Source organism: Cicer arietinum, chromosome 5 (genome assembly GCF_000331145.2).
Source record: "Cicer arietinum cultivar CDC Frontier isolate Library 1 chromosome 5, Cicar.CDCFrontier_v2.0, whole genome shotgun sequence".
NCBI lineage: Eukaryota > Viridiplantae > Streptophyta > Magnoliopsida > Fabales > Fabaceae > Cicer > Cicer arietinum.
The window spans coordinates 72,491,919-72,513,089 of record NC_021164.2 but is presented as its reverse complement, the minus strand read 5'-3'; the positions used below and the strand labels follow the sequence as shown (position 1 = coordinate 72,513,089).

General features: G+C 29.2%; 2 protein-coding genes across 6 annotated transcripts; both read right to left on the bottom strand.

Annotated features, from left to right (window-relative positions):
• Nucleotides 1-3,283: 3,283 nt before the first annotated feature.
• On the bottom strand, nucleotides 3,284-7,086 carry LOC101490294 (protein TIC 22, chloroplastic). Of its 3 annotated transcripts, none has more exons than XR_012162930.1 (9): nucleotides 6,611-7,086; nucleotides 6,471-6,533; nucleotides 5,507-5,581; nucleotides 5,205-5,252; nucleotides 4,882-4,941; nucleotides 4,690-4,761; nucleotides 3,828-3,863; nucleotides 3,459-3,741; nucleotides 3,284-3,367 (listed from the first exon to the last, which is right to left on the bottom strand). XR_012162930.1 is itself a non-coding variant. In XM_004501515.4 (8 exons), exons 1-8 carry the CDS (start codon nucleotides 6,923-6,925, stop codon nucleotides 3,652-3,654), a joined length of 759 nt encoding a protein of 252 aa, XP_004501572.1. In that variant the 5' UTR covers nucleotides 6,926-7,086; the 3' UTR covers nucleotides 3,360-3,651. The 3 variants fall into 3 exon arrangements, 1 of the variants encoding a protein (XP_004501572.1); XR_012162931.1 differs by having other exon boundaries at nucleotides 3,284-3,347; XM_004501515.4 differs by having other exon boundaries at nucleotides 3,360-3,741.
• Nucleotides 7,087-10,158: 3,072 nt separating this feature from the next.
• Nucleotides 10,159-18,185, bottom strand: LOC101490614 (phosphatidate phosphatase PAH2-like). 3 transcript variants are annotated; one of them, XM_012716223.3, is made up of 12 exons: nucleotides 16,942-18,184; nucleotides 15,592-16,360; nucleotides 14,674-14,951; nucleotides 14,475-14,548; nucleotides 13,061-13,145; nucleotides 12,690-12,776; nucleotides 12,531-12,603; nucleotides 12,225-12,268; nucleotides 11,274-11,402; nucleotides 11,082-11,180; nucleotides 10,673-10,815; nucleotides 10,159-10,403 (listed from the first exon to the last, which is right to left on the bottom strand). In XM_012716223.3, the coding sequence occupies exons 1-11, from the start codon at nucleotides 17,704-17,706 to the stop codon at nucleotides 10,759-10,761; spliced, it is 2,460 nt and encodes an 819-aa protein (XP_012571677.1). In that variant the 5' UTR covers nucleotides 17,707-18,184; the 3' UTR covers nucleotides 10,159-10,403; nucleotides 10,673-10,758. The 3 variants fall into 3 exon arrangements, with proteins under 3 accessions (XP_012571677.1, XP_012571678.1, XP_073224251.1); XM_012716224.3 differs by lacking the exon at nucleotides 10,159-10,403 and having other exon boundaries at nucleotides 10,675-10,815; nucleotides 11,082-11,187; nucleotides 16,942-18,185; XM_073368150.1 differs by lacking the exons at nucleotides 10,159-10,403; nucleotides 10,673-10,815; nucleotides 11,082-11,180 and having other exon boundaries at nucleotides 11,273-11,402; nucleotides 12,098-12,268; nucleotides 16,942-18,185.
• Nucleotides 18,186-21,171: the final 2,986 nt, after the last annotated feature.

Below are 21,171 nucleotides of genomic sequence, written 5' to 3'. Positions count from 1 at the left end.
ATGATACCTACACTAATGTTCCGTTGATCGATGATTAAATAACAAAGAACGATTAATTTGAGTTATTTAATCTTAAGCCAAGTCATAATAACGGCATGGTTTGCATTGCATGTAATTACTCCATTTGATTTTATATATAAGAGAATTTTTTTAATTTTGTACATCAAAAAAATTATAATTTTAAAGATATATTTATTTCAAATATTTGTCTTTTTTATATTATTACTGAATATTAAATATTTCACAGTTTTTAATAAATATATATAATAAAAAATCAAAATAATTAATAAATATATTAATTTTGATATTTTATTATTATTTTTCTCTTATAAATGGATAAGAACAGTAGTAAACAAACATTATTGAGGAGACGAGAGTGGACCTGACTTTGTCGTTGGGTCAAAATGTTGAAAAGAGTCCAACTCAATGAGACGCTTTCTCATCCGTTGGATGCGGTGGTGTGGGGCCCAACTCGAGTGTGCAATCACTTATTATAAATTGTTGATTTTGAAATTTCGACGGAAGAACGGGAAAAAAATAGGGAATGGGAGGTGTGAATCGAGAAGAACATAGCACCATTCTCCATCAACTTTTGTATACTGTTCCCTATCAATTAGAGCATTCACAATCACAACGGATTGTTTCGCCATTTAGCATCAATTATAAAAGATTAAATAATTTTTTAGACTCTACAAAATTTTAGTATTTTGTTTGTAGTGTTAATAATACATTTTATTAATTTTTAATCTTTTAAGCATTTTTTAATTTTAATTTATATTTTAAATTAATTATTATATATTCTTTGAATTTTGCTAATAACTTTTTTGTAGTAGTTTCTAAGATATATTTAACAACTTTCATACTAAAATTTTAGAATTTTCAACAAATGATGAATTAAATATAAAATTTTATTTTTTTTGTCTTTAAAAATTTATATTTAATTTATCACTTATTAATAAATTCATGATTTTTCTATGGAATTTTTTTATAATATCTCAAATATTACTAAAAAAAGTTATTCAAAAATTAGAAAGATATACAATAATTGATATAAAATAAAGAACTAAAAAGAAAAATAAAAGATTTTAAGATACTAAAAATTGATTTAAAGAAATTATAAAAAATAACAAAATTACTAACATTTTATAAGGATTATAAACAAATTCAACTCTAAATTAAATTAAATAATACCTCTATTGTAGAATAAAATATTTGGATATTTATGGAGGAGGATGTGGAGATTTGTTTTACTTTTCTTTTGATTTTATGTTTAACAATTAAATTGCTTTCTGGTCATGAATTTGTTCTTTGACCTTAAAAAAATATTTATTGAAAAAATTCGATATACTTTTAAATAAGTCTTCTTTAACTCAAGATCGATTTTTTATTGAGATGATGTTGGACAAAAAATTAAAGCAGATTAATTAATTTTTTATGTGAGAAATTTAAATTGAAGAGATGATGCGTCAATTTTTGTTGGGAAAGACGTTATGAGAGTAATTGATTTTTATAAATAAAAAACTTAGGTGCATGTTTATTTTAAAGTAAAGTGATATAAATTAAAGTTTGGGACAAAAATTTAGTTTAATATTTTACTTTTATGCTTTATCAACCAAACAGTGTCGGTTTCTTTTTTGAGACTATAGTTTGATCTAATGATTTGCATCTTGAGTTAAAAATAATTATAAAAAATTTCAAATCTTATAAATAGTTTAATAATTATGATTTATTGATAGTGTAAATATTTGTACTGATTGTATATATAAATTACATTATAGTATTTTTTGATGAAATAAAAAATATTAACAAGTACTCTTAAAATATTTGTTAATACATTCAAAGTAAAATTTAATCTTAAAAGTGATATATTTAATTTTTTAAAATTTAAAATTTTAATATTTCTATCCAATATTTTACTTTTTTTATTCTAATTTTTTAACATGTGTCTTAAGAGCATTTGTTAATTTGATCTAACTAAGAAAATAATTGAAAACTTACTCTAAAAGAAAAAAAGAACAAAGAATGCCAGAAAAAGTTTATTTGCGGGGAATACTTCACCATATTTGTAGTCTTTTCATCTTTCTTGAGGTCATTATAATTTTGACCCATAAAAGAAGGTTATGTATAATTTATCATTCATATCCATGAAACGCTTTTGCTTTTACTGGTTTCTTTAATCTTTATCGTCTTTTTAGTGTCTTTTGTTGAAGATTTTTAAGCATCAATGATAAAAAAGAAAATCTGCATACGTCTAATTAAATTAATTATATCATAATATAATACCGGTTTATTATATTATTAGTATTAAAATATAACTCTAAATATCTACATGATAAATTTAATTCAATATATATAAATAAACTGAGAATACTACATAACTTATTTTAAAATTAATATATTTACTATTATTTTATAATTAAAATAAAGTAACTTCCATACATACAAGATATAGATATAGAGTCAAGATCCATTGACACTAGGTGTCACAATCTGCTATAAATAGTCAAGATCCGTTGACACTAGGTGTCACAATCTGCTGTCAACGATGTCACTTCCTCGTTGCATAACATTTTCTGCACTACAATAACATATCCTCCTTATTATCTCGATCGCAAATATTCGATCGTTGAACGACATCCATTTCCTGTGAATGGTAAGGTATCAAAGTGACAATCGGAGAACTCGAGACCAAAACTTGTATGATTTGCAGTCTTGGCAAGATGCTAAGGATGAGGGGTCGTGGTTGTCCAAGATGGTCGAGTGAGGCTCACAAAGCCCTAATGGTGCGACATCGATGAATGGTGTCAAATATAGGTAGAAAACACTGAGCCATTGAAGACATTGTGTTTGGTGCTAAAGAAAAGTTAAAGACATTGAGCCACTAACGACAGTGTTGTGCTCTGTCGATGATGACAATGTATAGTCCCCAAAGGTTTAGCAGTGTGATATAAGTTGGGTTGCTAAAAGAGTATTTAGAATAAGTTTAAATTAACCGCAAAGTGTGGTGACAAGTACAACGGTGAGCGATACAAAATAGAGACAATATATGAGACCTTCGGGATGCTCCTCGTGTATGTCTTTAAGACTACAAGTAAACCACTCTTCAAGTGGTGAACCAATCCAATTATGTCTCGAGAACACCCAAACAAAATGGACGATGAATCAAACCAGGGAAATCGCCCTTCAATCCATATCCCTGTAGCCTGCCCAAACATCCCATCAAAAGAAAGAAAAAACAAAAATTTCTAGATCTCCGATCTTCAAAAACAGAATGGATAACATGTTGACGAATACCACTATCTTCCCTTAACTCATGGAAAAGTATAATTTAAGCTGCTGGGTTACAGCTGTCGCCAAAATGAAAAAACTGTACATGTATTAGTAGGAACTATCTCATACATTTAGTATTTAACATACTCAACAATGGTGGTTATGTCCTCTTTCACATATAGATATACCTTATATGCATTGGGAATCCTTAAAGCAGTATCTGCACGAGAAGGAATTTCTATTGAGAGGAAAAGAAAAGAAACTACTGGAAGGCAGAGGTGCTGACATCTCATCGGCTGACTAGAATGTGAAACAATAACCTCCAATTTGCTCAAGAAAACCACAAAAAACTATGGTTAGCTTAAATGGGTGCTCTAGGAATTAAGCATTAATTTCTTGTATATGTTGAGAGTGACTTTTTCCTGGGGGAATAAAAATCAAATCCTCCCATCCTGATCTCTTTTCACTTATCTGCAAAGTGGAAAAGAAAGAGAGAATTATCAGAATCCAAATTACTTCCCAGCTTATAAGTATGACCAACAAGCAGACTATACTACCTCCATTTTTCTTAGTACATCTTCGAAGCTACCAACCTGCTTAATATAAAAATAAACAAATAAATATGAAACCTTGAATGAATGATTAGTTATAAAGCAATACACTAAAATGTAACTTATTTTATCATTTGAAAACTCTCACAAACTGGATATCTAATCTAGCAGAATATCAGGATTGGAATTAGCACATGAGGATCACGTGATTTACTCAAATCCACATACATATCTATTTCTCATTTATTTAATAAAACACATTACTCTCTTTTCTTCTGAACTTTTCCATGAAAGAAAGATCACAAAAGTTTACGCTATGAAATATATAATCTCCTACAGAGGGTTTCAAATTGCTATTTTTACACTGACACTGCCCATTGAAAAGATGTTTTGTTCACCATAAAATTGAATAAACATTAACAAAAATCAAATCACTTATAGAACTAAAACTAATTAATACATCAGCATAATTGTTTTCATGGCCATACGGTTTTATTCAAAGCAAGATATAAAATTATAAATAACATAAGCACTTTTTGGCCTAAATTATTGACTTAAAAGGAATTCACACTATGGCAATCAAAAAAATACATTACAAATATATTACACAACACTATAACTCAACCAGTTGTTCAGTAGGTTTTCATGTGGATCATACTGGCAGTTAGATGGTAAAATTTATTCAAGATGAGTCTTATACATAACAGGGGAAATACTAGATCAGCTTTTTGAGTAATAAATAAAATATGACGTCTCTGTCAAAATAAAATAAAATACTTTGTCATTTTGAATGATACTTAGAAATCGGGAGCAACGAGTTTCCGACAGGCACTAACAAAACAAGAGCATGAGATGACAGATTCTATACCATTATATGCTGAGAAACTCCAGCACCTCTAGATGCCTTGGAAACCTTCAATAGTTCTTGTTCAATATCTTCCTGTCCATTTATACAGCAAATGATAACTATCACATAATTATATTCCACCAAGCTACAAGCTTAATTAAGATTTAATAGTGGAAAAGTGAAACACCGAAGAGATCAATGAGTTAGACAAACCTTAGAGAAATATACAGGGCAATAGCGCTTATTCTTCTTCTTCACAACCAAAAGGTCTGACTGTAAGCATATGTGATTATTATTAGTCAATAGGTAAAAAATATAATACCACAATCAATCACTACCAATCTATCACATTTAAATTAGAATCCAGATGAGGAAATACTCAAATAGTTAGATGGTTTTTAAGCTGATTGTCAGTCTCTAATACTTATCTACTACATACAGATAGACAAACTCCTACCATTTTGTAACTCCAACTGACATCATTTCCCAAACAGTGCTTTCAAGGACCAAAAGACTGCAAAAATAAGAAAACATACCTGAAAAACAGGAACTCCATCAAAACCTCCCTTGTTGGCTGCTCTGAGCTGATAAATATAAAATGAAAATGAAATTAAACACAATCTAACAGTTCAGTGGTTGAACATACATGCTAGCTGCTTAGTTAGAGAACAATTTCTCACACTGAAGCTACCATGCATATAAGATATAACCAAAGCTTTTGTCCCCACAATAGGACTTAACTCATTCAATATTGTCACTGTTATCAGACTCAGATAATGAAAATACTAATTTTTCTGTAAGTTATATGTTGCGTGCAAAAATTATAACTGATGCTAACCTCCAGTGCATTCTTTATTTGAATTGGATCGGGTAAAAATCGGAACGCAATTCCTTCAACCTTCAACATGTATACCTGTAGCACAAGAAGAATAGTTGTATGTAAAAGATACAGGTAACAGGATAAACACCATATTTATTATGCTTAAAAAACTACCTAGTTGTGGGCTCATCCTACCCCTATTAAGAGGAAAGGTGTAACATTCATGGTTGTTGGTGCTATGTGTCAGCTGCACATGACTTTAAATGCTGATAGTAATAACCAATATTGGTACGAGTTTGAAAGGGGAAAAATCATGTAGGACTGTTTCATTTTCAATAGATTCTCGATTTATATAGGATTTTTCTTTTCAACAAATAATTGCTCCCAATATAACTACTTACTTTGGCTTTCAATATGATAGAAGCCAAACCACAATTCCATTGAGTGTCATACATGGATTAGACAATTAAAATCACTCAAGTACTATCAAATAAATGTTGGTTTCACATTGACAAAATGTCATCAAAATATTGCAGTATCTAAGATATATATTAATAAAATATCAAATATAATCTTTATTTATAGATCAAATTATTCAAAACCATATTTTCATTGGAATGTGATATATGTATAAACATACAAATGGCAAGAAGTACCAACGCAACTGACAATGGACAACAATGAGAAGCTGTAAAACTACACCAACGATATGATTTCGATAAGGTTCAATAAGGTCACATGCACTCCAAGAAAAGGAGATTAAATGAAGAAATTTTTGAAATAATATCAGTATTCATGCAAAAGTGATGATTATACAAGAGAAACGCTAACAGATAAAAACAAAACATATTTAGCATCAATTAACCAATGGTCTGTTTTGACAAAGACATGCATGTTTATGTAACTAACTAACTTCTCAGATCAATGATTAATTGAGAAAACTAGCATTATCAAGATATAATAATTATGAAATGGAAAAGACCTGTTCAAGAGTTATGGGAACAACCCTAGTATTGCCACGGAGTTCCTTTTTCCGCGAACGAACCTACAACAAGGAACACAAAATCAACAGTGTGAAATTAAGAGAGTGAAATAAAAACAGCAAATTAATCAGAAACAAACCTGAGCAAGGAATGCTTCGGCGTCCTCTTGGCGAAAGCAAAGCAAACCAATAGATTTAACACCTTCGAGATCAGACATAAGAACGAATTCATTATTGGAATTGCTAACGGTGTAAACGGAGGTGCCGGCAAGGGACTTGACGACGTGGTTGGAAGTCAGAGTAGCGGCGAATGCGGGTTTGGTACGAGTGTGGGATTGAATTAGGGTTCCGGCAAGTCGTTTTGTGTGTTCGAAACGAGTTGCAAGGTGGAGACAATTTTGGTGGATAAACCTTGAAAATGATAGAAGCGGATTCCACTGTGCTTGAGACTCCATCTTTGTCTTTACTTCTTCTTCTAACTTCTAATCGTTTGCCAGATATTAATAATAATGGATAACTATAAATATGGATTCTGTCTTAACTATCGGTTAACGATACTACTTTGTTTCGGCCCCTCAGTTAATACGACTCCAGTTTCCGTCTACGCATGAACTGGTTTTCTCTCTAATCCTTTTTTAGTCTTTTATTTATTATTTAGTAATGGTATTTATTTAGCGGGTATTTTTTTTTTATATAGAAACATGACTCTGTAGTGTAAATTAATTTAATAATGTTTGTTAATATCATCCATGGATATTATCATCTCTTTTCATAATTGCAACTTCTATAAATTAATAATATATATCAATTTTTCTAACAAAGACAAATGTTTCTTTTGATATAATTATGAGATCAAATTTTAGGAAGCAATTATCTTAATCATATTTATGAGATCAAATTTTATACATTATCTTTTAAAATTTAAAATATTTCAAAATAATTAAAATAAAAAGTTAGAGAAAATATATTTATATTAAACAAATTGTATATTCTTTTGATATAATAGTGAATAAATAATTAGACGAACACAGTTATTAATTTAGCTATTTCTCCATTGTAAAATGCAAGTATAAATAAATTTAAAAAAATTGTTGAATAAACAAAATTAGAATTTCTAAGTCTTAGTTAGTCTAATTAGCTAAGAAATAGTCGTTGAATCAACAAAATTAGAATTTATAAGTCACAATGAAACTGATTAGGTTAGACTAGACAATTGAAATAATAATTTGATAGTTATTGTTAGTCTAATTAGTTAACATTAAATAATTGGATCATCGAGTTATAATTTATAAGTCATAATTAGTTTAATTAATTCAGAGTGAATCGTTGGATTAACAAAACTAGAATTTAAAAGTCATAATTAATCAAGATTGAACCGTTAGATAAACAAAATTATAATTTTTAAGTCATAGTTAGTCTAATTTAGTTAGATCGACCTATTAAATAATTGAAATTGTAATTTTTCATTGATTGTTATTCCAATTAGTTTTGTAATTTGGATAAAAAAATATTAAAATTTCAAAGTAATACTTTTTCCTTTGGAGTAAATTTGCAAGTCAAAGCTAGTCTAACTTGGTTTAATTGATAGTTAAAATATCAAAATTTGCTTTTTTTTAAGCCATTGTTAATTAATTAGTTAGATTGAATAATTGATGTATCAAATTTATAATTTCTATGTAATTTTTAGTGTCATAAGGTTATATTTAATCATTGATCGAAATTAAAATCTCTAAGTCATAGTTAGTTCAATTAATTTAAATTTAATTTTAATTAACTTTATATATATATATATATATATATATAATTTATTATATTTTGATATTTTATGACTTTTAAATAAAATATAATTAATTAATATTAACTTTTAATTGTGAAAGCACTTGCATTTTTACTTTCTAATGTTGGGTGTGTTTGTTTCAGTTTAAATAGAAATGATTTTTGTTTAAAATAATTTAAAGATGATTTTTTAGAAATTTCAAAAAAATGATTTTTTAACTCTCGTTTGTTTTAAATTGTAAAATTATTTTTTTTTTAAATTTATTTGTATACAATTTTATAAAAGTAATTTTTTTAAACTATAAAATTACCATAAAGTACATATACTCACTAATTGAATTATTCTTACGACCTTCATTTGTAAAGAGAGATAATTGCGACTCTGACGAGTTGAGTGCGTGAAAGAGAAAATGCAGTTAAGAGTAATTTTGGATTTTTGAAAATAATAAGATTAATTACATCATTTTCTTCCGTTAGGGTGTTTTTCAATTTTGTGTTATTTTATCTCTCATCTATCACATAGAGTAAATATGAAAATTTACTATTTTTAACTTTTCATTTGTAGTCAATAAATAATTTTTTTAACAAAAATGATTTATAAACAATATGAAACAAATACAATTCAAACAAAAAATAATAATTTTTAGTTTGAAAAAAATAGATTTTTTCATAGAAAATATTAAAACAAACGCATCCATTAATACTCTCTCGATTTCAACTCGTGTTTGAAAAACAAAATAGTTAGTCTCCTAAGTTAGAGTACTAGATTAGTGGATATTTGATCGAGCTACTGGGGGACTAATTGAATTACATAATTGTTGACATGGTTAATATTTAAAATATTTTAAAATCAAAATAAAATAAATTATTTATAAAGTTACTTAAAAAAAATAATGCATGAATTAACTTCATTGCATAGAATTGATTTATTACTTAATTGTATATCTGTAACTGGCATATAACAAAGCATAGTCAAGTAGTTATATGATATAATATTGACTTTGATTTCGTATAGTAAATATTGTTATTCAATAAATCAATATTAACATTTACGATATATATGAACTTAATTTATATCCAATGACAATATAAATATATTTTACATTGTAATTTAATCTCAATCGTCGAATCAACAAAAATATTTGATTTTTGTTTTGATTATCTTTAAAGTCACAAACATAATTGATTGTGATGAAGTGACGAGTAACAATGTAAAACTTTTTACAGTGACAATAAATACAAGTTAAACTCGTTGTTTCATTTATATTTATAATAAGCCATAGTATATATATATATATATATATATATATCTGAAAATCGGTACATCTATAAAATTATTTAGATTTCCTATAATATTAATCCTAATTTAGGAAATATATACATGTTCAAACAATTAAAATGAAAGTAATACTACTATCAAGAAATCAAGTAAATATATAATTTATGTATAATCAATATAAGAATATCTTAAAAGAAAACTAGAAATAAAATAAATTATATAATATGTTTTGTTTGAATGCAATTATTTACTTAACTAAATACAGAAAGTTAGCCTAATCATCCTGTCAACTAATAATATGATAAAATAATTTATTAATAAGTATTTCATTTCAATATAAAATTAACTTACTCATAAAAACATTTGGTTGGATTTTTTATCTAAATAACATAAAATTGGTTTTACCTAAACTAATATAGTTTTAAGATATAATCTTTTAATGAATTTGTTAATTATTTATATTCTATATTATTTGGCTTAACATGAAAAATAACTTTTTTTAGGCCAACTCGTAAAAACTTCTTACATTGAATAATATATAAATCCAAATAAATAAATAATTTAAAATAAACATGTATAATGTATTGTTCCGTGCATACCTTAACTGATTAGAAAAGATAAGAAAGGAAGAAATGATAATAAGCATACTCTTTCTTTATGCTGGAAAAATGGAACCAAGGGGAGTCATTCAAGTACACATACATATACAATTATACACTCGAATGCAAAGGATTAGGACTTAACTACACACTAACAAAAATGGACCTGGTCTCATAGCATCCACCAGGAAAGAAGTTTCAGCCTGAACTTCCATAAGAATTCCATCCAAAACTATGATTTTCGATATAAATCAATCCACAAATAGAAAAGGCCGTTTCCTGTATTAGCAAAAGATCATCATTATGGAGTTGCATGCACAATTGCACAAGCAGAACAGTGCAAATATGCATCACCATGACACAAGCACACGGTTATGCTTTAATTTTCATGAAGAGAAATGTTGAATATATTATGCAAGATAGATACGGAGATAAAAAAATATCTGATTGAATCAAAGGAATTACTATTGTTAAAAATAGATTAAAAGTTTATCAAATATCTAAGAACTACTAAAAATATGATTATGTAGACTTTAAAATGAATTTACCCATATTCTTTTAAGAGCTACACTGCCTGCACCCATCCATATCCAGGACCAAGGTGATTGAGAGCCCAAAAAAAGCCAGTGCTCTTTCAAATATCAATTGCAGAAGGAGGTAGCTTCCAGTAATTCCATGAATTAAAATCCTCCTGTAAACAATGTTCAGCGAGATTAATTTCATTAGAAACAAATCCACCAGAGTATCAAACTTGCATACAAAACATGATAATGCAACCAGAATTTTTATCACACAGTAGAAAAATATCATAAGATCCAACCATAGTAATCTCTCACAGCATGCTTTATTTTGAATATTAAATTACGGGAAGATCCCAATTATATACTTGAAACACAATCCCCCATGCTGACAATTATGAATAGAAAAGTAAAAGTTAAATTATTAAATTAACCTAACCTGCTCAGAAGAGCTCGTTGGGGGGAACATTCCGTTCACGAGAGCATGCATCGAAGTATATGATTTTGTGTCAAGACTTCGGTTCACAACTATCTCTCCCTGCAAACTTAAAAATAAGAACGGTTTGACAAATTTGTATTTCAGGAAATTTAGGCAAATTTTTTTTTTGAAAAAGAAGAAGGATTTATTTACCCTGGGATTTATAATGAAGATTTTTCCTAAAGGGATTCCAACCTTAAGGTAACTGATTTCGTCAGTATCCCTATTTCCAAAACCAGCATAGAACGGATTGCAATCAGAAGGAAAAAGAGCCTTGATACCCTGGAGATATGAATATTCAAGTTAAATTTAATACCATGATAGTCATGCTGAAAAATTATTAAAACTTGCGGTGTAAATGAGTAGAACTATATTCATGAACTATTTAAATTCAACTAATCAAATATTAGATCAATTTAGTTTGTTTAGCTAAACAAACAAGCTCCTTTTGAAGTTTTAAGTGTTCAACTGCTGTCCACTTCCAAAATTATGCAGGTTCTGTTGAATGTGTTTATTATGGACTATTTTAAAGAAATACTTTTTAGAAATCAATGATTCTCTTATTTTAATTTGTTTGGATAAATTTTAAAACAGAATATACTAGAAAAAAAAAACTCTATTCAACTTTTTTTTTAAGCTGTAATGAGTAGTTTCTCAAAATAATCACAGACAATAGATATTTTTTTTACACAGCAGGCATAGATGATAGAGAAGGTAAAAAGCGTGTTTTCAATATCTATGAGCAAACTCAGAATAACTTCTCCTTTATATAAAAGTTCTAAAAAGAAAACACTTTTTTTCACAACCATAAAACCACTTTCTTTTTAAGCTTAAACAAATATTGAAGTTAGCTTTGGGGCTTGGCTTTAATAGCTTGTCAATGGCTCATGTATGTAGTATGCATTACTTGGAAAGATGTAATTTTATTCATACATTTATCCGGAGAATTAACATATCCTCTTAAATTGTATATTTACCTGTTACATAAGTTCAATTGTAAAGAGTTATTTTACATTTTAAATGAGTGACCATCACTCATACACAAGCACAGGCATTCACGTGGCACGTTATGGCGATATCAATATGTGGCAGATGGAAACTAACCTCTAAGCATGCAATTTTGAATTCATGAGGTACCCTCCTAATAACTGAAAATAGAAAGAAAAAGAAGTGTTATAGTCCAAAATATTATAAAGGTAAAGACCAGAACATTTTACACACTCAGCCTTGATGAATGTCATAGTCTCATTGACACAGCAATTAAATGGCCAGTGAATCATATAAGAAAACTTCAAGATATTAGGTAACTAGTATGCTGTGCCTGTGCTATACATATTGATCACACCTCTAAAAAGTGGAGTCTAATATACAGTAGAAAGAAGCAGAAAACAAGGATAAGCGGACTAATACCTTCACGGTATAAAGAGGGAAAAAGTCCGTCAGGGGAAATAACAACAGGACCCTCTGGTAAAACTTTGCCATCCTGCATAAAAAATAAATATGAAATTATAATCGCATTCTCTCTCACATTGTTGATATTGACAACAGATTGCTAATTTTATACATCACCTGTTTAAGATTCATTAGGAATTGTCGTGTAATATAGGCCTGAGAAATTGAACGAGCACTGAGAAAAAGCAGTTGGTAACCATTCTCCTGCAAATGAGAAATTGACAAGGAAAAAACAATGAAAAAAACATCCAACTGCACTGAAAAATGATCGTAAAGCAATTACTATAGACAGGGTACAGGCACTGTTTCCATGCTAAAACATCAAAGAATATTAACAATTTTGTTGTTTTAACAGACACGACAACTAACTCTTTGTGCTGAGCCTATCTAACCAAAAACTGCCGAATGACGGCGCATTTAGGAATTAACCACATTATCACATTGGAGTGTTTTCAAAACATATAAAGGCATGGACAATATAAACAAACCTTGACAGCGGAGAATAAATGTGCAACACCTGTCTGTGACCAGTCAACCCCAACCAAAGGCATGAACTGGCCAAGGACATCTGATCTGTGGGACATGAAACAAGAGAATTAAATTACAACAGAAGAGAGGTAGAAGACAGAGACTTCTAACAGGCAGAAGTGTATCAGGATTTTAAAAATGCTTGTAGAAAGAAGAAAAGGAAATTCCTGACAACTTCTATAATTTTAATTTTTGTTGTGTATCTTGTCTCACTTTACTGCTCACTCTTTACGCATTCCAATAAAAACAATCTTACTTAAACTTAAATAAGCATACTTGACCTTTTATGTTCAAAACTGACCAAGGCATTACTACTACAGCCCATAAATCTTCTCATAAAACTATTACCGAAAATATTCAATCAAATTTACAATAATCATAATTATAAGGCATTCCTTTTAATGGCTTAAAAAATCAGTAAAGGGAATATCAAAGTCCAATAAGCAGCCCACACAACTTTTCTTCACTAGAAATCAAAATCTTGTATTTTGAAAAGATGAGCAATTTTAAGTGCTACTTCCCCTTCAATTTTATAATTATTTAAAACTCAGCATTCAAGAGAATGATTTATGCACTAGGTAAAAAATATATGTATATCTACTCGACCACTAAAAATCAAATATGAAGGGAAACTCCAGAAAGGATGCCCCACATTCAACTATGACGTGGGTGTTCTAATAATGATTCCTTATTGTTCCAAGTGAAATTTTCACAAACAATCCATAATGATGTTGAATATTAGATCTATACTCCAAGTTTCGCAGGTTTATACATGTACTGTGTTTACAATATATTTAAGGATGACAAGGGCATTCTAATTTATATAAATCATATAACAGGAAGTAAACAAAAAGGTAACTAAAAGATAAAGTAAGAATAACGTGAAATAAGATTCATATGATTATTGAGGAGCAAACAACTGGGCATGCTGAACAAGCAGATGAACGTTGATTCATTAGCACTAAACAAAGTGGGAACAAGCTTGGGAGATCCATGTCTAAAGATTCTTCAAGCGATAAATAGATAAAAAAAAAAAACAAGATCACTAGAGAATCTAAGCATTCAATGCCCATAAAGGTATCATAATGTAGAAGTTTACTGTTACACAGCACAACAATATATTGCAGCTATATTTTATTTGATAGAGGCATGAGAATGACATATTTTGAACCGGGAATAAAAAAACCATTCAGCAATGAGATTGTAAAGGACAGTATTTTTAGATAGCGCCAAAAATTGTCATTTGGTAAGTGATACCAAATTAACAATGAGAAAGAAAACAACTAATAAAAAGAATGAATATTAGCCAGCATATTGTCAGATCGAGTTATCTATTTAAAAATGGTTTTAATTTTCACAAAGATATATCCTCACTTTGTAATTGTCCCATCCACATCTGAGATCACTATGCGATCACTCCATTTCCACAAATATATTTGAGCATCAACCTGTTAATCAAATCAAACTTAAAACATAAGAAATATGATTGTTTGAAAGATGCAAAATAAAGAAAAATAAATAAAAGGGAAAGTAAACTTCAAGTTCTTAAGTTGCAGAATTCATGGTTGCAGACCTGTTGTTTCCCCAACATGGTCGTAGAAAAAGTGAAGGTTACAATGTTCCTCCCTTCCTTCAGATTCAATGATGCTATCTGTTCAGAAGTTGGAGTTGTTACCCTAACAACCTTCTTTTTCATTAGATTAGGTTTGATATCAATTTTGTTCACATCTGTGAAAATCTTGGCATCATTTGGAATAGGCGGCAAAGATTCTCTAGATCCTGATCTGCTCAAGGAGAAAGGCCAAATTCTCCAATTTCCACCAGGTGAAGAGCTGCTTGTTGATGTACCTCCTGCATGATTTTTTTCCAACTTGGTCAATGGCTATGATGCCGTTAAGTTTAATCATTTTTTTAAGTGCAAAAGACACTGCCTTAATCAAATATTTGTTGACTTCCAAAAGATACCATGCCTAATTCCTAAATCCCAAGACAAATCTCCACAACAAGTATATTATCCCCCCAGGCCTAAAGAAATGAATTTCTCATCAAATCAGATTTTCAGCAAAAAGTGTTCTGTAAATTGTTGCATATATGATAAATCAGCAAAGCAACTACCTAAGGCTTTATTCCCAGGAAGCATATTTCAAAGGTACAACAATGAGAAAGTCCTCCCGTTTTGCTCTACAGAAATAAATTTCTTATCAAATCAGATTTTCAGCAAAAAGTGTTCTATAAATTGTTGCATATATGATAAATCAGCAAAGCAACTACCTAAGGCTTTATTCCCAGGAAGCATATTTCAAAGGTACAACAATGAGAAAATCCTTCTGAATCTTTAGTGGAAATTACTAACCGCTACTGCACAATGGATAACAATAACAGTCTTTTTCACATAGAATACAGTATGCTCAGTATATATTAGATTTTTTCCAATTTAGATGACAAAAAACAAAGGAGACTTTACAATGGTAATTTTTACCGGTTCTCTTACCAGGGGGAAGATTCAGAGGAGTACTTTTGAATTCACAAGAATCTTGGTAATCTGTGGCACCTGCTTGCTCATGCGATAACTGCTTTTCTTTGTACTCATCTAATTTAAAGCACTTCAAGTCATCTTTGCCAGGAAATGTTGAGTCCAGCGATTGACTTAAAGGATATCGAACAACATGTTGGCACATACTGTTACTTCCACAAGAAATATTTGGCAAGGATCCTGTTTGCTTCCCAACTTCCTCCCCAGCACCCTGATTCCTAGGGATAACTATGGGACAGGATGTCACTCTTGAGTTTTCAGTGCAATTCTCATAAGAAAGATTATCTTCTTTATCTATATATTCAGGGGTTAATGATCCCTCAAATTGATCATTTATTCCACTATCATCAAGGTCACTAAAAAGGAAATTATCTTCATCTGAACTCGAGGACATTGATCTCCTTGATATTTCACTAGGTAAACGATCACCAAGAGAGTATGGTGGAGATGATATCATGTTAGTGTTATTCTCGCATAATTCTCGGTCACCCTGGCTGTTATAACTGGAATTGTTGGTAACATAATAGGATTCAACTTTCTCACTTGAACAATGTTCTATATCCAAATTGTTAGTTTGAGGTTTTGGAGATGTTGTTAGGTCTTCAACATCCTCCACATCGTACATACTAGCATCAGAATCAGAAGAATCTGTTTGCTGAGCCTTAGAATGAAACTCAAAGACCTCCACTACACCAGTATTCTTAGCAACTTCCTTAGTTTCCGTACCCTGAAGGAGAATTTTAACATATCGGTGTCAACCAAAACAGATTAGAGGTTTGCTTGATTAAAAGACTTCAGTTTCACTTACTTTTTCTAAACCGAAAACATTAATTAAATGCTGCCACCAAGATTCTAAAAAACATTTTGCGACATCAAGGTTTTTTTATGTCTTTACGACTGCAATGTCAATGACAGTTATGCAACTGTTATTTAGCCTATGTTTGGTTACACATTTGCACCTCACAGAATCACATTTAAGTAAGTCAAACGTGATTTAACCATAAATTGTTATGTTTGGCTTCCAGCTTAAGAATTAATTTCAGTCCAAAAATTACTTCTACCTAAAAGCAATATATCTAGCTTCTTCAGTGATATAAAATCGATTCTCAAATTTATTGACATATATACACACACAAAAGCATTTTTGGTCCAAATTATCCAAACATAAATTGTTTTTTTATGAATATATTCAAACATAAATCATTTACCTTGAGCTTACTTTCAACCAAAATCAATTCACTCAAAGCAAATTTTCCTCAGTGCAAACCAAACACACACTTAAAACATCGGCTAGTACTACGAATTTACCTCAGATAAGAGTGAAGTTGCAACATGCAAGACTTGATCATTGACATGTACCTCCCCACTTTCCCCATGAGCAAGGTACATAACCTCGTGAGTTTGTTCATTCGAACAACAAACCACACTCACATTAGAACTCTCTTCAACATTCTCCACCACCACAGAAACCTCTTCACCACTCAATTTCTTTTCATCCTCATTGTCAACAACCACAACATGATCCCCATCTTGATTAACCTCACTATCAAGATTCGTTGACCACTTAATATCCAACAAATTAGCTGCAATCTCAGCACGTTCTTTATTTCCAATAGCATCTTCAAATTCACCTTTCAAAGACCTTCTTCCAAACATAAGACCTAATATTCGAGACCGACGAGAACTAGTCCTTCCAACAATCTTCCCATCCTCAGAACCGAAATTACTGCTTCTAGATTGATCATCAGTGTCATAACCGGAAGAAGACGGATCAATCAAAATTGATTCGGCATCGGCATCAATTTCTTTTAGAAAGTAAGCTTCACCTTTATGATCGAGATACATTTGAAAATCAGCCTGTACACCGTTAACGTTAATTTGAACCATTTTTTCTCTTGATTTTAAAACCCCTTGGAATTTGCCAAATCGGACGTACCATGGAGAAGATTTGAAGGTTCCATCTTGTTGTTGAACGACGACGATATCAACGGCACCACCGAATGGATGAAAAGGACCTGATACGGTGTATACGCCTTGACTAATGTAGCTCCCTAACCTCCCCACCGCTTCCATCCTCAATTTATAATTATTCTAAATTCTAATCTTTTTCTTTTTGCAGTAATAAATTCAATCATAATAATTCATTAGATCAGGGAATTATAGAAAGGGAAAAGCCGCGAATGAAATGAATATTCTGTTTGGAAGGAATGGAATAGAATGTATATTAATTAAAAGTGTTGACAATATCTTATGTTCACCTTTATTTATATATAAAGTGAAGTGATTGGATTTTTGTTATAAAGTTTGCGATTAATTGAAGTGGGGTAGTTGTGGTGGGAGAAAGGAAGAGAAGAAGGATTTGAGGTTGTGTTATAGGAGGAGTTATTGTTGGGGAAGAACGAGAAGAACATGAAATGAAATGAAGAGTTACGTGGGTTCTCGTGAGGGGCGCTTTCGAATTTGCTTGGCTGCTTTTACACCATTTGATTAATCTCTCTTCCTTAGTCCTTGCTTCACGCTTCCTCCTTCTTCATATTTCAAACCAACAAGACATTCTCCTCCAAATGCTTCCTATTATTAATTAATCTGGTCCAAAAATTAAAAAGACAAAAATATCAAATAAGTTTATTTAATGTCATTATCAACTTGGTTGACAATTATAATGTTATTTCAATTATATATATATAACATTAAATATTTTATATTTATTATGTGATTTCTAGTAAACATATATCTCACATTTAATAGGGGTATAAAATGAATTATAACAAATAGATCCAGAATAATAAGGATCAAATAATGTATCAAAAAATTTCTTATAACAAGAGGATGTAGTATTAATTAGTGTTATTATATCTCATTAACTTCAATTATTTATTTGGTCTAGAGTTAAAAAATACAAATCTTTGATATGCATAACGCGAATTAAGAGTTCACTTATTCTTAAAGTATTTTCTATTTTTTTATTAGATATAATTATTTTATTTTAATTTTTTTTAAAGTTAAATAACAATTGAATTTTGATTTATTTAAATAAATTTTGATAATTATATTAAAAAAAAGAGAGATAAATTATCATTTTAAACTAATTTTACTTTAATTACTATTTCATGACATCACTACATTGTAAACTCAACGACTATTCTATATATCACGAATTATACTGTCATGATTTTGTTTGATTTGAAGGTTATCTTCTTCAATTATAATCAATTTGATTGCAAAGTGAAAGTATTTTTTCTTAACAAAATAATCTTTATCACATATGATTAATATTGCGTCTTACACAAATTTATCATACAAATTTATATTGTTTCTCATATTTTTATTGTAGATATAGAGAAATCACTACTATGAATATTTAAAGTTTGCCATAATTATAAATATGTTGTTGTTTTACGCTATTAATTTTAATACAAGTTTATTTGTATATTTATTTTATTTTATTTTTTGATAAATTTAAATTTATATTGCATCGATGTATTTTACTATTTGAATCAATAAATATGATTTCTTTTAGAATAAAAAAACATGACTTCACCATATGTTTAAATTATAGTAATATGACATGATAAAATATGGTTATATTTCTTTTGTTTTTACTTAATTTATTTTTATAGGGTTACATCTTATTCTTTTTCGTCTATCAAAAACTTCTATTTATAAGAAAAAAATTGCAAAATAGAATTTAAATTTTGTTGATTAATATTATCGTAGGACAACAGTTACGTGACAACTATTTTATTTTTTAATTAAATTTTGTGTTTACAAATTTTTAAAAACGAGTTTACATCAATATATACTCACCCAAAATAAATTATAATCAACCTTGATCCAAAAATCAAATATACCTAAATTTTCAAAAGAAAATAAAGTTAATAGGTGAAAATTGATATTTTTAAATTGATAGAGCCAAATTAACTGGATTGTGAACCTTATAGTGAAAATGTACATCTTAGTATACACTTCAATAAAAAGATCATAAATTTTATTTTTATGTGGCCTTTGGGGGCAATAATTATAGATGGTTTATTTTTCCATCCCCTTTATTTTTTAAATTCTCCAATGTCCTCCAAATATCACCGATTTGAATGTATTATTTTGATAAAAAATAAAAAATACTTATATTTTAAATATTTAAAAAAAATATAAAATTATATTTTAAATATTTGAACATGGCACTATACAGTGATACACGACAATCGGTGGTTCGTGTTCGTGGTCAATGGACAACAAGAAGTTATTTTTGGTCAATTCAACAACAACAAGTTGAATGCGTAGAGCAGACATCAATTGACGAAACTATCGATTCAGCCCAATACACGATACCAAGTACTGATTGTGCCGCCTCATTCAAACTAGCTGATCCGCGCGGTTTTATAAAGATCATTCTTCTTTTTATTTTCTCTAAATATTATTGTAAATCATTTACAACGATAATATTTTTACAATGATAATATTTTAGATTTAAATTTGAGACAAATTAATAATATTAAAATTTATAATACTAAAATTTTAAAAAATAATTTTACTTATTTTAAACTTTGAAGTATTGTAAATATATTATGGATCCGTCAAATTAACATTAGTATATGATAATTATTTATTGATATTTGTTAAAAATTCAAAAGATTAAAATTAAAAATTGGAAACAATAATATTTGAAACTTTAAAAGTTTTATTATATAATTTTTAATGTGATATTTTTATATTTAGATGTTCAACAAATGTCTTAAAACATTTGTATGTATTTCTTTGAAAATAATAATAAATAATTGCTTATTTTATAACTAAAGTGTATTGATTTTTATTTATTTCTGCTCCCTATCATATTTTAAACATGATATTCATTATATTTGTAACAACTATTTATATGACTTCGTAATTTAATAAAACGTTTTTAAATAATATTCAGTGTATAAATTACTCATACAAATATTTTAGATATATTCAGTATGAAGTATGAACTATTCTACTACACTATTTTAATTACAATTAAGATGGATAATTATTATGATGGAAATCGAAAGAGATTATTTATGAGTGAAGGTTTGGGACAAACTTTGTAAGTACTTTCATTGGCAAATAGACAAAGCCTTATTTCTTTTAAATATGGTAGTGGTGTCCTTCATGGATACAAATTGTGGTTGATCACTGTTGGTGAAGGATTTGATTGTGCCTCATCTGGTACACTATGGTCGGTCACGGTTGTACCATCAAAATCCTCATAATTAGGGGTGGGCAAAGTTTAGTTCTGAACTAGAACCGTTTAAAAATTGAACCGAACTAGTTTTTAGTTTGGAAAAACCGAACTGAACCGGTTTTCAGTTCAAAGAACCGAACCGAACCGGTTTATAAAAGTGGTGCACCGATTTATTATTTTGAACCGAATCAAACTGGTTTAACTTAATTTTTTTTGTTCATATAGGCCAAAATTTACATAATTACCCCTAATTACTTCTAAAAAAATTCGGTTCAAGTTTTTTGAAATAAAAACCCGTTCAATTCGGTTTTTTGAATTGAAAAACTGGTTCGGTT

What these genes read in the sequence shown, in the direction of transcription:
- LOC101490294 (XM_004501515.4), bottom strand. Translation starts at nt 6,925, where the DNA reads ATGGAGTCTCAAGCACAGTGGAATCCGCTTCTATCATTTTCAAGGTTT. An exon ending in AAATAAAGAATGCACTGGAG is followed by an intron (nt 5,253 to 5,506) that starts GTTAGCATCAGT and finishes TATATTTATCAG; the next exon opens with CTCAGAGCAGCCAACAAGGG. An exon ending in ATGGAGTTCCTGTTTTTCAG is followed by an intron (nt 4,942 to 5,204) that starts GTATGTTTTCTT and finishes ATATGCTTACAG; the next exon opens with TCAGACCTTTTGGTTGTGAA.
- LOC101490614 (XM_012716223.3), bottom strand. Translation starts at nt 17,706, where the DNA reads ATGGAAGCGGTGGGGAGGTTAGGGAGCTACATTAGTCAAGGCGTATAC. An exon ending in CAACTTCACTCTTATCTGAG is followed by an intron (nt 16,361 to 16,941) that starts GTAAATTCGTAG and finishes ATTCTCCTTCAG; the next exon opens with GGTACGGAAACTAAGGAAGT. An exon ending in TCTTCATTATAAATCCCAGG is followed by an intron (nt 11,181 to 11,273) that starts GTAAATAAATCC and finishes TTAAGTTTGCAG; the next exon opens with GGAGAGATAGTTGTGAACCG.